This window comes from Hippocampus guttulatus, chromosome 2, assembly GCF_054856545.1.
Source record: "Hippocampus guttulatus isolate MCC_2025c chromosome 2, RoL_Hgut_1.0, whole genome shotgun sequence".
Classification (NCBI taxonomy): domain Eukaryota; kingdom Metazoa; phylum Chordata; class Actinopteri; order Syngnathiformes; family Syngnathidae; genus Hippocampus; species Hippocampus guttulatus.
Window position 1 is genome coordinate 21,888,313 of NC_141262.1, and position 17,515 is coordinate 21,905,827.

General features: G+C 44.1%; 1 protein-coding gene across 2 annotated transcripts; it reads left to right on the plus strand.

The window, feature by feature from the left end:
• The first annotated feature begins 749 nt into the window (after positions 1-749).
• On the plus strand, positions 750-15,468 carry nfkb1 (nuclear factor of kappa light polypeptide gene enhancer in B-cells 1). 2 transcript variants are annotated; one of them, XM_086101837.1, is made up of 23 exons: positions 750-1,033; positions 2,699-2,742; positions 2,822-2,906; positions 5,000-5,040; positions 6,690-6,788; positions 7,157-7,308; positions 7,423-7,586; positions 8,267-8,425; positions 9,281-9,385; positions 9,465-9,556; positions 9,916-10,054; positions 10,175-10,354; positions 10,418-10,522; positions 10,929-11,175; positions 11,255-11,372; positions 12,112-12,310; positions 12,390-12,559; positions 12,662-12,764; positions 12,845-12,975; positions 13,190-13,256; positions 13,946-14,109; positions 14,281-14,383; positions 14,494-15,468. In XM_086101837.1, exons 2-23 carry the CDS (start codon positions 2,704-2,706, stop codon positions 14,610-14,612), a joined length of 2,781 nt encoding a protein of 926 aa, XP_085957963.1. In that variant the 5' UTR covers positions 750-1,033; positions 2,699-2,703; the 3' UTR covers positions 14,613-15,468. The 2 variants fall into 2 exon arrangements, with proteins under 2 accessions (XP_085957963.1, XP_085957972.1); XM_086101846.1 differs by having other exon boundaries at positions 10,175-10,303.
• Positions 15,469-17,515: the final 2,047 nt, after the last annotated feature.

Here is a 17,515-nt window from a genome sequence, read left to right on the forward strand (position 1 = left end):
CATCTGCTTTGATTCCACAAAATGAAAAGTGCTTCGTCTGATTTTCAGACAGATTTTGCACACCAAACCTGGAAGACAATAATTTCTCTTCGTGCATTTTCAAAATTAGCAATCGGGTAAAATTCATGTCCTGTTTTCCATCCATCCATTTTCCGAACCGCTTGATCCTCACTAGGGTCGCGGGGGGTGCTGGAGCCTATCCCAGCCATCTCCGGGCAGTAGGCGGGGGACACCCTGAATCAGTTGCCAGCCAATCGCAGGGCACACAGAGACGAACAACCATCCACGCCCACACTCACACCTAGGGACAATTTAGAGCGTCCAATCAGCCTGACATGCATGTTTTTGGAATGTGGGAGGAAACCGGAGCACCCGGAGAAAACCCACGCAGGCCCGGGGAGAACATGCAAACTCCACACAGGGAGGCCGGAGCTGGAATCGAACCCGGTACCTCTGCACTGTGAAGCCGACGTGCTAACCACTGGACTACCGGGCCGCCCTGTCCTGTTTTCATGACAGTGATATCCATTTGATTTTTTTTTTTTTTTTTTTTTACAAAAATCATTGTAAAAAGTTATTTTTATAAATCTGATTAATTGAAAACGATAATCGACAGACGGCTTGATAATGGACATAAAATTACTTTGCTGAAGAAACACCCCAAATGATGAGATCAAGTCGAGACGTTTGTTGTGGCCAAACAGAGTGATACGTCTACGTTGGTGCGAATCTCTGCAGTGCGTCAAGGCACGGGGAATTTCCCGACGGGAAGCAAGTTGAGCTTTAATGCCGGGGATTCGCATGTTTTGTTTCGTTTTTGTTTTTTCAATGAAGAACAAGTAAAGCAAGTGTTCTGGTTGACATTTGCCCAAATCCTTTTCTGTCTCTCTCTTTCTCCTGGTTTCCGTGCTGTTGTGCGAAATGACGTCACGGCGGCTTGTGACTGCAATGGCGGCGCTGCGCGTGTCAATCAAGTCGTCAATTTGACACAAATGCGAAGAAGCGAGTGAGGCGAATCCGGTCCACCTACAAGGTAACGACACACGCTTTCAACTGCGACTTTCACCGGCGAATGTTGACGAACGTTGGCCAAAGTCGCCTCGCTAAACAAGCGTCCTTTTGTCGCGCGCTCACTTCCTCATTCAAGTCGCTTTGAAAGTCGATTGCTGCGCTCCAACTCGTCCAAAAACCACGAAACGTTTTCACGCCTGGAGGCGGACCACTCGGGAAAGTTGGTCAATCGCAAAAGGATAGGGCGCGGGTTTGAAAAGGGTCCCCGGGAAGACTGGAAGGGACGACATTGTACGTATTTAGCTCCCTCGCTCCCACGGGCAAGAAGTTTGAAAGGGTTCGGGGAAGGCAGCGACGATCCCCACTCAAGTCGGTTCACTTCGTCATCGTCGTTTTGCTCGGATTTAAAGGTTGAATGAGACCCACTTGTACAAAATGAAAATGTATGGCAAGCAAATTGCTGGGCTCGTCAACCCGCAAGTGCCAATTTGTTATTATTCCATTTCACTTCAACGTCAAGTCAGTAATACTTGAATTCACTCGTACTTGGCATGTAGTTGGCTTACAAATATCGACATAGTCAAGAGGTACTTTAAAATCTTTCAAGGTATTATTACTGAATTGAACTCGGATTTGACATGGATTGTATTCAGGGGCGTGCAGAGGGCGGGGCCAACGGGGCAGGGGAGGGGGGCAGGTGTCCACGCGGGTGGGGAGAGCACCTACAGCCAGAACTGGACTAGCACAAAAAAATCGACCCTGGTATTTTGGCTTTGACCAGCCCTCACGGACACCTGCACATTCTTGCGACCTTGTATCTAACGGAGAAATCATTGTTTGTCATACCATCCACAGTCAGTGTTTAATGAAATAAAATGCACACACATCCGGAACCTTTGCTCAAGACACATACATAATCCAAGGATGATCAAGTCTAAGTAACAATATTTTGCTGATCTTAATTGACAAAATTTCTTTGCCGTTGCTTTGCTTGGGTGTCAAACCTCAGTTCTCCAAGGCCAGTGTCTTGCATGTTTTACATGTTTCCCCTCCTCTGAAAGGAAACATGTATTTTGCATCTTGTGTTTAATGGCCCTTTCATTGAAATCATATCTAAAAAGAACAATATCTTCATTCTTCACAATTATCTTTACTTTTACTTGAGTTTCCTGCTTATATTATGAATGTGTTCAGCAAAGTTGTGGAATTGTGTGCTTTTTATTTCATGAAATCATGACTGTGGATGGTATGATAAACAATCACTTCTCAGTCACATTTGCTTGCTTTGTTGTGAAAATGTTGGATATAGTTGACTGTAAGAATCAGATGTATTCTTTTTGAAGACAAATTCTTCTGAAAATGTATATATGGACATTGTTCTTGACCACACCTTGCTACCACATACCTTTGCCACTGATGTTGATTAGTTCAGTGTGCTGTCCATATTGTAAATGGACTGATGGGCTGCTCCCATTAAATTGTGGGCCAACCAGAACAACCATATAATGATTATTTGCAAAAGACAAAGTTTATCCTTTTGAATGTTAAATATCTTGTATTTGTAGTATGTTCAATTCAATATCGGTTGAACATCTTTTGGAAATGATTGCGTGTCATTTTCTTAGTCATCAACATAGTAAGACAGAATCAACCAAGAATAAACAATCGCTTTATTCTTTCTTTTCAGGCAGCATGGCGGGAGACGAGCACTTCCTTCCTGTTGGCAGTCAGGTGTGCATGCGTGTTACATCAAAGTAAACAATGTCTTGAATTTTTCATTTCAAATGTTTGTATTTGTTTGCGGCGTCAGATCCTGGACACGCTGATGATGGATCCCTCGTGGGACATTCCACAATTCCCTGTGCTGCAGTCGCACCCGGCGTCCACCAGGATGGGTAAGCGCATCACTTCCTTCCGCACAAGAAGTTGTTGTCCTCGCTCAAACATTTGACGTGATCCCCACTCGCACGGAGACTGGTGGCCAACCTGTCTGGAGTTTTGAGAGGCCGAGTCTGATATTTGCCTGAGGGGAAAAAAAATCAACTTAATTAGTTGAATTTAAAAATGAATCATTTCTTTTTTTGGTTCCCGGATGCTTTCAACGACAGTTATGCATGCAGGCAAAACATTGGACGGTTTTCCTAAATAATTGTACTTTGTTATTTGTTGAACTAAACAACAGAGAGGAATTTTCAAGTGCAAAAAAAAATGCAAACACAAAACAAAATAAGCATGAACCCATGAGTTAATCTTTGAATCTTTTAAATTTCGTGTGTACAAGCAACATCACGAGTCAAATTCGTGGCAAAAGATGATTTTTGCACGATGCCCTTTTAACCTGAAATCACATTTCTTTTCTTTGACACGAAAGCATGATGACTTTGTCATATGTCAAAACACGTCATCTTTGACACAGTTGCGTTTGAAATTCTGTCGCTGTTCACGGAGTGAGTGAGAAACGCGTTTCAAGTGAGAGAGTAGGTTGAGGTTGTTGTGGTCAAGAGAAGGCAGCCTGATCTTTTTCTTCTTCCTTTTTTTAAGTTTCCCATCAAGAAATGTGCATCCACAGTTACACAAACACGGAAACAACACGTTTTCCTAATATATGTGGTAGTTTTTAGAAGACCAGCTCCATATTGTTCCACTTGTTGTTGACGGTAACAAGTGAAAGATTTTGCTGTCAAAGCAAAGTCGTGCTCAAGAGCTTCTTCGGCACCAACGGAACACATTAACTTCCACATTGTTGGTGTCAATGTTCCTGCGCACGACTCCCATGAGGATTTTTAGAACTGAGTCTTTGGCTCCCTTAGACGTGTATTGGAATGCGCAATGGGTTTGGAGCTCCATCTAGTGGACAAACAAGGACATAATTTGGAGTGACTCCCGCACTAAACAGCATTTACCGCTTCATGAGAAAGTACGAATATCCTATCGGGCAGATAGGATTATTCTGGAAAGGTCCAATACCAGACGATACAATCGCCCAACTGTTTTTTAAAATATAAATAAAATGTTTTCTTTCATAGTTTTAGCACTCCCACAAGCTTGAAAGACATTTCCACTCGTTCTTAGTTCATCATATATGAAGTGCGGAAACCCTCAACCTGAACATGAAATCCTGTTCATGTCTCGTACTCACTTGAAAGAGAGGAAGTTAGTTAAAAAAGAAAACAAAATGAAAATTTGAGTCTCAAGCGATACTTTGTGGTGGTGGGAAGGTGAAAGAAGTTTCGTGGCGTGACAACAGCGGGCGGCGTCCCTACGCTTTCACTTCCTGTTTGTCACTCTTGACGCCAGGCCGCCTTCACACTGTGGCGTTGACGTGATGCACGCTGGATGTTGACGGCACAGTGCGACTTTTTTATATTGAAAAAAAAAAGTTGCACATGGAAAGTCATCACTGGAGCCCACGCAGGAACGACGACAGTCACCTTCACTCAAGTTGACTGTTTCCATGGAGACCACCATTTCCTGTTCCCCAGAAACATTCAGTACAGCGACGCCTGCTTGATCACAGGGTTGCGTCCTGGTCCAGCAAATTTGCAACAGATGAAATTTGACAAGTAGCCACCAATTATGCATTGTGTCATGATCGTTTCAAATAACAATTATTTGAAGAGAGTGATTGAAACTGTTGATTTTTTTTTTCGCAATTAATCCGATTAAAAAATGTCTCACAGTGATCAAGTGAGGATCCAAATATATATTTTAAATCTTCATGCTTGCAACAACAATCAAAAATAAGCATCCGATTTGCGGCTATTTTTGTCCACATTGGGTTGCTATCCACTCATTCGATGCCAAGGATCGTCACCAACTTTTTTTTTTTTCCAAACATAGGCCAGCCTTCAAGATATCAGTAAATACAAAAAAAAAAAATTAAAAGACCCGAGCGCTATAACAAACAATCCAAGTCTCCATTACGCTATTGCACCATGATGGGGAAATTGACTTCATCGTTTTGAAGAAGTTGTGTTTTTCTTTTCAGGGGACGGCCCCTTCCTCCACATCCTGGAGCAGCCAAAGCAGGTACGCGCCCGGCATACGTCAACTGCACAACACCCGTCTCCCGTCATATTGGTCCGAAGGCCTTTTGAGTTGTAATTGCAGATGAGTCTCGATCTCAAAGTGCCTTTTCAAACAAATCTATATTTTACAACAAAGCTGGCGCTCCCGATTTGACATTCGATGTGGCGTACCATCTGTGGGCCGTTCGCATACGCTTGTAGCACAAATCCGAGTGATTTTTTTGTTTTAAACATCATTGCTAATCGCAGGGCAGACATAAGACGAACAACCGCTCACAATCACACCTAGGGACAATTTAGAGTGTCCCATTAACCTACCCAGCATTATTTTTGGAATGTGGGACAAAACTGGCGAACTCAGAGAAAACGCAGGCACAGGGACAACAAACAAACTCTACACAGGAAGGCCAGAATCAAACCCATGACTTGTATGATGCAATATACAGTTTATTTATTGAAACACTGAGGTGAAATTCCATCCATCCATTTTCCGAACCGCTTGATCCTCACTAGGGTCGCGGGGGGTGCTGGAGCCTATCCCAGCCGTCTCCGGGCAGTAGGCGGGGGACACCCTGAATCAGTTGCCAGCCAATCGCATGAGGTGAAATTGATCATGTTAAATGTGCTTTAGACCACAGGTGTCAAAGACAAGGCCCAGGGGCCAGATCCGGCCCGCCACCTCATTTTATGTGGCCCGCGAAAGCAAATCATATGTGTCAACTTCCATGAATGACCCTTGCTTAAATCTGTACCGAAATCTCGAATTGTCATATGTAATAAATAACTGTGACATTTCGCAATAACTTTGTGACCCGGTTTACACTCACTTGGATAATAATTGAACAAATACTTGACTGATTTCAAAACTAGTGAGCCATCGTTTTTTTTGTTTTTTGTGTACAAGTCATAATATGATGTGATGATTAAACATTTATTCGGTTTCACTGTCGTAACGGCCCTCCGAGGGAAGACGTAATTCCACAGTGGCCCGCGACAAAAATGAGTTTGACACCCCTACTTTTGACAATTTAAAGGTTAACACACGACTAAAAATGTTATTGTATACTGTCAAAGGATAAAAAGGGAATGCCGCCGTGGTTTGATTGACGCAGGAAAATGCTCGCTAGCTAGCTTGATGTAAGTATAAAAAACTTTTTTAAGAAGCATAATTTGTGTTCATTTTAATTGGACATTGCTTTACATTTCAATCCCTGGCAGTTTTTCCATTTAAGTGTTAACCAGATATTTTTGCTGTTATAAAATGTTTGTGACTATAATTACCCTCAGGTGTCACTTCTGAGAATGGATTCAATCTATATTGAAGGTGAATTTTCCCTGTGTTTGCGGTTTGCCGAGATTGCCACAAGGGTTAGCGGCTCTGTAATATTGGCAACATGCAGACGTCACGCATGTTACACACTCAGATGTGCGACTCCTTTTTCCAGATGTTTCACATTTTCAGTTTCCACTGGATACAAAACATGTATTCCTTATAACATACATAAGATGTATATGACACCTGTTGCATTTTGTATGTATGATGTGTAAATGTTGGAAGATGAGAAAGGATGAATGAATGAGCGCGCTCATTCGTGAGCATGATGTTGTCACGTGACGGACCGCCAACGTTGTGTGTTTGCGTTTTGTCAGCGAGGCTTCCGCTTCCGTTATGGCTGCGAGGGTCCGTCTCACGGCGGCCTGCCTGGAGCCACCAGCGAGAAGAACAAGAAAACGTATCCCGCCGTCAAAGTAACTTCCAAAACAAAGACAATTGCATCTTGTATATTTCAAACAATCTTTTAGCTAAGCTTTTCAGTCTGCTATCTTAATGCAAAGATAAAATCTATTTTTCATTGCTTCAATCATTTAAGCAACAGATTGGAAACAAAAGTGCAGCAACTACGTGAACAATATAACAATGCTCCCAGATATGTATTCTTTATCCTCTGCGTGGAATGAGTAATATTTGTGCCGCACCGTTGAGCTGAGGGGTTAATCTGAATCCCAGTTCTATGCAACGCAACCTAATTTTTTTTTTAACAACGTGCTTTCTCCTGGTTGTCGTGGCATTACATCGGATGAGCGAGTGACAGTTTTGGTGGGTGTGCTTTGCGTAGATTTGTCACTACCAGGGTCCGGCCCGCGTGGTGGTCCAGCTGGTGACGGCGCTGACGCCTCTCCCCCGACTGCATGCGCACAGTCTGGTGGGCAAGCAGTGCGACAAGGGCATTTGCATCCTCGACGTGGCCCCCAAAGACGACAGCATCACGTAGGGATGGCCATTACACACACACACACACACACACACACATGCACACACACACACACACACACACACACACACACACACAGTGGTACATATGCGTTTGTTGTGTGTGTTCAGATTCCCCAACTTGGGTATCCAGCACGTGACAAAGAAAAATGTGGCCAAGACGTTGGAGGAGCGCATGTGCGAGGCGGTCCGCATGGGCTACAACTTCGGGGTTTCCATCCACCCAGATGTCGACACCCCACGCGCCGAAGCCCGCGTGCCCCGACAGCTCTCCGGTCCGTCCATCCGTCCGCGTGTGCGTCTCTTCTTTCCCGTGTCGCTGTGTGAAAGCTGCTGACACAGCACATGGGGAAAATTCAGCCCACAAATTTCCAGTTTGTAAAACTAGCCATATGAAAGGGGTTAGCGGAAAGTCTCAATTGCCAACATCATCTCTTGATCGTCACTTTACTGACGTGTGTGAATGTGCACACAGTTGCTGCAATGTTGGTAGTGCTCTGCATGAAAGGCAAAATTGGTTGTAATTTGACGCCTTCCCGAAGCGAACATAGGTGGGAGGTCTACTTCTGCTACCCCTCACGAAAATGCTGTATTAATACTTGCTTTTTACGGAGGATAAAGAATATACGTCTGTGAGTAATGTTCCATTATCTGTCAACAGGCGTCATTTCACCATATATGTTCCAATATCCGGTCGCTGTTAGCATCTCAATGGCATTTTATATTGATGTTAGCAGTAAACTAGCAGGCTGTTCTGAAGGAATTTCCTTGTTTTAAATGTGTAATTCTCACTGTTTTATGTTTGGACTGGACAAGCCGGTCCCGCTTTTCCGCGTTCCCCGTTCCACACATTTGACTTCTGCTGCCTCTCAAGTGTCAGCGCTTTTCCCGCAGAGCACCACCGCCTCTCGCAGGCGGCGCAAACGAGCGTAATCTTGTGTTGTGGCGTTTGCAGAGCAGCAGCGTGGCGCAATCTCCGGCGCAGCATGTGTGCAGGCCAAAGAGATGGACTTGAGCGTGGTGCGCCTCATGTTCAGCGCCTTCCTCCCCGACAGCGACGGCGCCTTCACCCGGCCGCTGCACCCCGTCCTCTCGCACCCCATCTACGACAGCAGTCAGTACACACACCCACCAATAACCTCACCATGCGCACATGGGCTCAACGAACCGTGCTTCCACCACACACAAACATGCACACACAGACATACATTGACACACAAAGCCACATACACACATTGACCAAGGAAAGAAAAAAAAGCCAGTTTCAAGAAAGTTTACATAAAAAAGTCCTAATTTTGCAATAGTACCTTTTTTCAAGAAAAATAATCATATTAGGAAAGTAGTACTTTTTGAGTTGCTGAAAAAACAATTCACAAGCAATGTTTTTTCTAGAAAACTAATATCACAGATTTATTTAAAAAAATGTGAATTGTTTTTTTGGTAGTAGGTTTACATGATTTTTTTCCAATTAAAAAAAATCTGTAATGTGAATAGTAAAATAGAAAAGTATCCATAAAAGAAGTAAACAAAAATAGATGTTTATTTTCCAATAAAAAAGTCTTTGTTACTCGTGACTCGAAATAGTTTTAAAAGAGTTAAAAATCAAGTTTGTCCCTATTTCAAGTCATTGTGAGAACGTTTTGTCGAGAAAAAAAAACAAGTGGACTTGATTTTTTTTCTTTTTCAAGAAAGTTATGACTAAGAGTAAAGTCATCATTTCTCAAGATGAAAAGTAATTTGTTTTAAATTGTTTAAAAAAAAAAGTCCTTGTTTTCCAACAATTATGTATTCCCCCCCCCCCCCCACCTCCCCTCCCCGGAAAAAAAAACATAGATATATGAGACTAAAGTATTTTTTCAAGAAGAAAGCTGTATTAAGAGTAACGAGTGATTTTACAAGGAAAAAAATAATTTCCTGGTAGATGATAATCAGACCTGACTTGTTTTCTTTTGTTTATTTTTGTCCTCAGAGGCTCCCAACGCATCAAACTTGAAGATAGTTCGCATGGACCGTACGGCAGGTTGCGTGAGCGGTGGAGAGGAGGTCTACCTTCTGTGTGACAAAGTCCAGAAAGGTTGCGCACGCACAAAAAGTGCACGTTGAGCTTTCCCCGAGTGTCACGTGACGAACGTGTGCGTGTGTGCGTGCCGCAGACGACATCCTGGTGCGCTTTTTCGAGGAAGACGACTCAGGTCTCACCTGGGAAGCTCTTGGAGATTTCTCTCCCACGGATGTGCACAGACAGGTAAGCGCCTTCACACGCAACCCGTTGTAACCACCAAAGGTTATTATAGTTAACAAAAACTAGCAAAATGGTTGAAAAAGCATTTCATGAACAAAATAAAATAAACCAAAAATGTTTTTCCATTTCAACGAAGACATTTTGTTGAAGTATTGTAGTTACACAATACTTCATGAATTTTTATTTTATTTTTATCTTGTGCTCAACAATGCACCAAATATTTTTGAAAAAATAAAAACACATTTAAAATAACAAACTTGCTCACAAAAATGAATAAATAAATAAATAAATACATACCTGTAATGAAAAATCCCAAACCATTATAATCCCGGTAACCGCGGCGACATACTTCACCTCCTCAGTTTGCCATCGTGTTCAAGACGCCCAAGTATCGTGACCAGAACCTGCAGAAGCCCACGCCGGTTATGGTGCAGCTCAAGAGAAAGTCGGATAGCGAGACCAGCGAGCCCAAGCCCTTCACGTACCACCCGCAGATCATCGGTACGTCCTATACGTCGCCGTGACACCGGCAAACAAAAATGCCATAAAATGTCAGCGGTGCCACGAAACCATCATACAGCACACAAATGTTGAGAGCAGTTTTGTCTTGTCCGTGTGTAGACAAAGAGGAGGTGCAGAGGAAGCGTCAGAAGACGTTACCCAACTTCCAGGACTTCAGCGGCCTCGGCGGCGGCAGTCTGTATCGAGGAGGCCCGGGACCAGGAGGAGGGCCAGGCTCCGCCGGAGGCGGTAAAACATACCACGCCCGTCTTGAGCCCCTCTCGCATGTGTCACTGCCAGGTGCGGAAAACGAGGGCTTTGCCGTGACATCATCAGTGTTGATCAAGGCTTTTGTTCCAGCAGGTTACTTCCAAGGTTTGTCCGTGTTCAGTCACGGGAGAGGAGCTGGAGGCGGAGCTTGTCCCACCGGCTATGCGACAAGTCTTGAAGGAGGTGGAGTCAAAAATGGTGAGAAACGTGCTCGGCTGCTAATTGCCCGCCTGCCCACTGGGAAATTAAACGGCGGCCTTTCGTGGTCTCGTCGTGCCTCATTGTGACATCACATTTGGGATGGTTTATGTAATCCCGCCCTCACTGAAGGAATTAATCGCGAAAAGACATGGAACAACAATTGAATTTCAAGTTGGACTGGGGAACAAGTAAACGAACTGTTTTTCTTTTTAAGGCTTTTATTTTGAAAATCAATGAATTTTGGTAAAGTATCAGTTGAACAGTCTGGAGTTGGGATAGTTGAAGGATCCTATGGTGATGAAATGCTGCCTCATAGATGCAGTCAGATCTCAACAGGTTTTTTTCTTGAAGTCTGAGGAAGACAGATTTAGAAGACAATTGTGGACATTTTTTTTTCTTTTAGAGAATTCTCCTGGCAACATGGCACATGACAATGACACAGACAAAGATCCCGATGACGGGTCAGGAACCCGCGCTGTGACGCGCCCACCGCAGCAACAGCAACTGCAACTGCAGCAAGATGTCGACGACGACGAGGCGACCAGCGAGCACGCATCGGCCGTCTTCCTGTACGCCGCCACTGGCGACGCGGCGTACCTGCTGGCCTCACAGCATCCCCTGATGGCGGCACAGGACGACAACGGAGACACGTGAGTGCGCCTTGATGTCCTCTCCGCTCAGGTGTTTGTCGGAACGTTGAACGTGGCCGCTGCGTGTTGTGTGTGTTAGGGGACTCCACCTGGCAGTCCTGCATGGCCAGCAGGGGGCACTGGACAGTCTCACCCGGGTGCTCGCAGCGCTGCCGCCGGGAGACCGACTTCTCGACATGAGGAACCATCTCTACCAGGTCAGACCGCATCATTCAATGTCACTGCACATACAAACCATAGAAAACAGTGGTCGGCAGTTATTGTAACATTGGACAGTGACAGTCGGGTCACATGTAGACACAGCATAGACTGGGAAAAGGCAAGTCTGGGCTTCCATAATAGGAACAAATGGATGATGGACAGTGTAGTTTTTTTCAGGTTCAGGTTTGTTTTTTTGTAACCCGCATATGAGTTTGTATTAAGTTATATTTTTTGAAAATGCTTTGTTTTAGTATTAGTTTTAGGCTTTTTCTTTCTCAATATATGAAGCATTTGTTGAGTGAAAGGGGGGGGGGAGGCCACTATGTATTGTGTAATCAAGTAAAATTGCTCAAAGAATGAAAGTTCTTTTGTGCCTTGTCATTTCTGAAATTAATTGACAAAGACGAAGCAAAGTTCATTCTGGCTGGAATTATAGTTTTTTTTTAAAATAAAAAATGTAAGATGCACTTTCAGTTTCCATTTTTAAAAGGATTTGTTTTTATTTTGTTAGTTTGATGAAATGTAAAATGTAATTTCATTTTTTTTCAACGTCTTTTTTTTTTTTTTTAATGAATGAAAATGTTTAATAACCATTGCCACCCACCAGTGTCAGGGCACATGTAGGCAAACAACGGACTGGTTGCCAGTGTCGGGTGAAACATGCCATGCTAAGATCCATCGCATACAAGATCATCATGTGTGCGCGTGGGCTCCGCCCCATCTCACTTTGATCAGAGCCCTCTCCACCTGGCGGTGACGACGCAGCAGCCGGCGGCGGCGCAGGCGCTGCTGGCGGCCGGGGCCGACCCCACGCTGAGTGACCGCCACGGCGACGCGCCACTGCACTTGGCCGCGCGACAGGGGGGTTCCATACTGCGCTTGCTGTTGCGTCAGCACGCCGTCAGACGAAGCGTCGACGACTGCAACACTGCCGGTACGCACCCGTGCACACACAAGCACTGACTGCACACATACACACGCTGTTGGTTGAGTGTTTTGGTTGTCGTCAGCAGGTTTGTGCGCCATCCACTTGGCCGTGGCGTCCAATCAGCTGCGGTCGCTGCGGGAGCTCCTGGAGGGCGGGGCCGACGTGGAGGCTCAGGAGCGGGGCAGCGGAAAGACCGCCCTGCACTTCGCCACCGAGGCCGACAACGTATCGCTCGCCGGCTGCCTGCTGCTCGAGGTGACGGCGCGCTCATCTCGTCGTCGCAACGCATGCCCTCTGATGATGTCATAACCCACGCTTGGTGACAATGTCATCACCCCGCACCTTTGTGGTCAACAGGGCAATGCAAAGGTGGACTGCTGCACCTACGACGGCACCACACCCCTGCACGTTGCCGCTGGGCGGGGCTCCGTCAAGCTAACGGCGCTACTCATGGCAGCGGGTACGCCTATGTGCACGCACGCACACAGTCAAGCATACTGATGATCCGGCTCAGCGTCACACTTTTGCGTGCGTGTTCAGGCGCAGACCCTCACAAGGAGAACCTCGAGCCGCTCTTCTACAAGGATGAAGACGATGGTGACGATGACGAAGATGATGATGAGGGCTGCGTTCCGGGGACCAGCCCCATCAACATGGCCGCCTCTGAGCAGGTCACACCCATTTGGAAAATATTCACTTTCATCAGAAATTTCCCGAACAAGTGCAATGTCAGCAATGTCAGGAATGAAAGGTTTACAACTAGCAGATTCCAGTGGATCCATCTATCCTAGATTTCAGCTGAAACACAAGCAATGAATACCGGAGAAGTAAAATGATGTCTTGAGAGGGAAGAGGCAAGACGATCACGCTTTTGTGTGTTGTCAGGTGTTGGAGCTTCTCAGCGGTCATGAGTACCATCCCAAATGTCCCAGTGTGGCTCTCCCACCTCAGGGTGAGTTTGTGGAGCGATGTTGCACATGCATGCTCGTGTACACCAACGCACTCACAAATTAGGGCTGAACGATTTTGGAAAATAATCTCATTGCAAATTTATTTTATTAATTTATTTTTCGTCAAAATTGTGATTGTGATTATTCTTTTTCAGGTGCTTTTGCAACAAACATGCAATCTTTCGGACAACCAACGACATCCGCTTTATTATGCATCATAGGATGCTACGGTGAAGGCAAATGAAGCCTTTATTCATATGGAAAACTGTTGATCTACGACAATTATTACATACTCAATACTTTGACTTGCTGTCTTGTAAGCGATCACCATGACAACATACGTCTGTCACACAGGTGTGGCGTAAACATAAGTGTATATTACACTGTAAATCAGTTAAATTGCTACCGTTGTGTACCAGTATTGAAAATTTGAACCGAAATACAGAATGAAAGGTACCCATCCCTAATCAGTCACTCCGAACACACACACACACACGCGCACACAAATACAGCAGGACTTCGATTTAATGGACCTGGAACCAACTGACAGAAAAGAGCGTCCAGTACTGTCAAAAGACTTCTTTGTACAATTAATCTGTCAAAGTCTGGTTGTTACATAATTGGCTGCAATTAGGTGCAATTGTTTAAAAAACACAAAGATGAAGGCTCAAGACACGTTATTGTGACCCAGGCGACCTTCAGAGCCTGGGAACCTCGGTGAAGACGACGCTCTGCGGCGCCGTGGCGAACGACGCGTGCTGGGAAAACTTGGCTGATGCTCTCGGTCTGGGAATCCTCAAGACCGCGTTTAGATTCAGCTCGGACCCCGCCAAGACGCTCATCGACTCCTATGAGGTAACTGTGGCGGCGCAAAGAACATTTGCAAACAAAAGATGACTTGAATGATTCAAGCAAGAACTGAACTTTCGATATTCATGGTTTGGCCCGGTTCCTGTCTATATATTTTAATACATGTTAAGTACACATCATGATTATGGAGTATGAAGGCGCACGCATGCGTTTCAGGTGTCTGGCGGTACGGTGCGAGACCTTGGAGCTGCTCTCAAATCAGTTGGCTGTTGCAGAGCGCTGAGCGTCCTGGAGGAGGCGTTGTGTGACCAGAAGACGGGTGAGCGAAAGCCTTTGTGGCTCAACCTTTCGCATTTCCATGACACCGCCCTCATCCGATTTTCCGGCTCTTTGCAACCATGAAATGACACTTCCTGCCACCACCTGCAGGCGGCGATGGCAGCGACTGTGACGGGGTGGTGTGCGCTCAGCTGGAGGACCTCAAGGTGGACGTCGGGCGTTTGGACAGTGGTGTGTGCGACAGTGGGGTGGAGCTTTCCATGGCGTGAGTGTCTGGTTGGTTGCCGGAAGACTGGCAGATGCTCATAGACACCCCCCCTGCTCCCATCTTCCCAACTGCAAAGACCAATTTGGGGGCAGGAAGTACGACTTGAAATACAATCGTTGCTTAAAAAGACAGTGTACACGAACGCACTTACATGTATGCGCACACACATAGGTAAACTCACGTCATCGCAGAAACCACTTTGGAAGCATTCAACTTGTTCCAACTTGTGGACCAGTTTGGAGTGGATGGCCGCGCACACGTGTGTCGACATTCATACTCGTGCTTAGTGAGGATGCGTGCACACTCCTTTCTCCCGTACGCCTGAACAGGAAGCCACTTGGCAGACACTCCTTCAAATGTAAATCTTTTGTCCGTCACCCGCTCAGGAACTGAAGCTCTCAAATACTCGACCACGGAAACACTTGCAAAAAAAAAGAGAAAAAAATGCATTTGTAATTGCTTAAATTTTTGCATAAAGTGCTCCTCAAACATGTTGGGATGTTCCTCCAAGTCACAACCGTTGACATGTTCATCCATGGTTCCCCCTTTGCTTCGGCTGTCTTCTGTCCAGCTTCATTTGGCAAATGGATGCTCTCAAATCTCAAACTTTTCCTTTTTCCAATGTGTCCAGGCCCAGGGAAAGCAAAGCAGCCCCAAACCAAAATTAAGTCCTCCACCATCAGGGTTGGGAGGATTACTTTCAAAATGTATTCCAATAGTTACTGGTTTAACACCTGTTTAAAAAAAATTAGTTGGTCACATAATGTTAGTAACAAAATATCAAAGCAATCTAACTTGTAATTACTTTTGGATTACTCCAATACCAAATGTGCTAATAAAGATGAAGGGAGAGAAAATACATTTGTCTGGTCTTTTTTGTCTGATGAATTTTTAAGGATCTTATTGGTTTTTGAATGCACAAGGAACCTGCCGTTTTTTGATTAGCATAATATGCCAGCAAGCGTTTTCGTTGATAGTTTTTGTTGTTGTTTTTACGAAATCCAAGTGCCTAATTTTTTGGGGGAGTGTGTTGAGGAACCCTTGTGCCAGTTGCCCGCATGTCAATCTTGCATAAACGTCACTCTACAGCTCTCTCCATGGAAACAGCCAGAAGATCCTAAATCGTTTCAGACTAATTCACAAGCTAGTTGGTAGCGCAGGACGTTCTGCTGTTAGGCAGGGGCTAACTAAATGCTCGTACCAGCATTGATGAAGACTTGGTTGAAAAGCCTTTTGTCCATACACCTGTTTTTTTTTTCATCTCTTGAATGCTTTGAATTTCCCGTCTTCTCACGCAAGCAATCGTGGAAGGGACCAGTGCAAGCAAGGTCGCTGAGAAATAATGGACTGGTAATAATAATGGACCAGTAATAAGGACGTTCTCTATTAAATCAAGTGGAACGGATTTGATAAGGACACAAGGACTTTCACCATAAAGTGAAGGATGCCCGTAGCAAGATCAAAAACAAACTCATGGACTGGACTTTTAGAAACACTCTCAAGAGTAAATTGCACATTTGTTGAAAGAAATGTAAGGTGCTTCATGAAATGTTTTGTAAAAGATACATTCATTAAATTTCAACATTTTCCAAATGTTCTTGTGCTTCTTTATACCAAAACAAAGGAAAGACATATTGTTTTGGTTGTTTATAGCAAAGTATGGTATCATTTTAATGGTCCGTTTTAACTAAAAAAAAAAACGACCATGTATAGGAAGGTGTTTTTAGCCGAAATAAGGTGTTTTTAGCCTAAAAAAACGACCATGAAGAGTAAAGGTGTTTTTAGCCGAAAAAAACGACCACGTAATGAAAGGCGTTTTTAGCCCAGAAAAAATGACCATGTATCGTAAGGCGTTTTAGCCGAAAAAACGACCATGTATCTAGTAAGGCGTTTTCGCCGAAAAAACCCCGACCATGTCTAGTAATCCGTTTTTAGAAAAAAAAACGATCATGTAGAATAAGGTGTTTTTAGCCGAAAAAACAACCGCGTGGATAAGTAAGGCGTTTTGAGCCGAAAAAACCGACCATGAATAGTAAGGTGTTTTAACTAAAAAAAAAAAAAAAAAACCAACCATGTATAGTAAGGCGTTTTTAGACGAAAAAAAACGACCATGTATAGTAAGGTGTTTTTAGACGAAAAAAAACGACCACGTAAAGAAAGGCGTTTTTAGCCGTAAAAAAGACCATGTCTCGTAAGCAGTTTTTAGACGAAAAAAAAAACGACCATGTATATAGTAAGGCGTTTTTAGCCCAAAAAAACGATCATGTAGAGTAAGGTGTTTTTAGCCGAAAAAACTACCATGTATAAGTAAGGCGTTTTTAGACGAAAAAAACGACCATGTATAGTAAGGCGTTTTTCGACGACAAAAACGACCACGTAAAGAAAGGTGTTTTGAGCCGAAAAAAAGGACCATGAATAGTAAGGTGTTTTAACTAAAAAAAAAAAAAAAAACGACCCTGAATAGGAAGGTGTTTTTAGCCGAAAAAAACGACCATGAAGAGTAAGGTGTTTTTAGCCGAAAAAAAACAACCATGTATAGTAAGGCGTTTTTAGCCGAAAAAAAGGACCATGTATCTAGTAAGGCGTTTTCACCGAAAAAAAACGATCATGTAGAATAAGATGTTTTTAGCTGAAATAACTACCGTGTATAAGTAAGGCGTTTTTAGACGAAAAAAACGACCATATATAGTAAGGCGTTTTTCGACGAAAAAAACGACCACGTAAAGAAAGGTGTTTTGAGCCGAAAAAAAGGACCATGAATAGTAAGGTGTTTTAACTAAAAAAAAACAAAAAAACGACCATTTATAGGAAGGCGTTTTTAGACGAAAAAAAACGACCATGTATAGTAAGGTGTTTTTAGCCGAAAAAAACGACCACGTAAAGAAAGGCGTTTTTAGCCGTAAA

Coding starts and splice junctions, on each gene's coding strand:
- nfkb1 (XM_086101837.1), top strand. CDS start 2,704: ATGGCGGGAGACGAGCACTTCCTTCCTGTTGGCAGTCAG. Junction 7,309..7,422: donor CCCAAAGACGACAGCATCAC/GTAGGGATGGCC, acceptor GTGTGTGTTCAG/ATTCCCCAACTTGGGTATCC. Junction 12,976..13,189: donor ACATGGCCGCCTCTGAGCAG/GTCACACCCATT, acceptor GTGTGTTGTCAG/GTGTTGGAGCTTCTCAGCGG.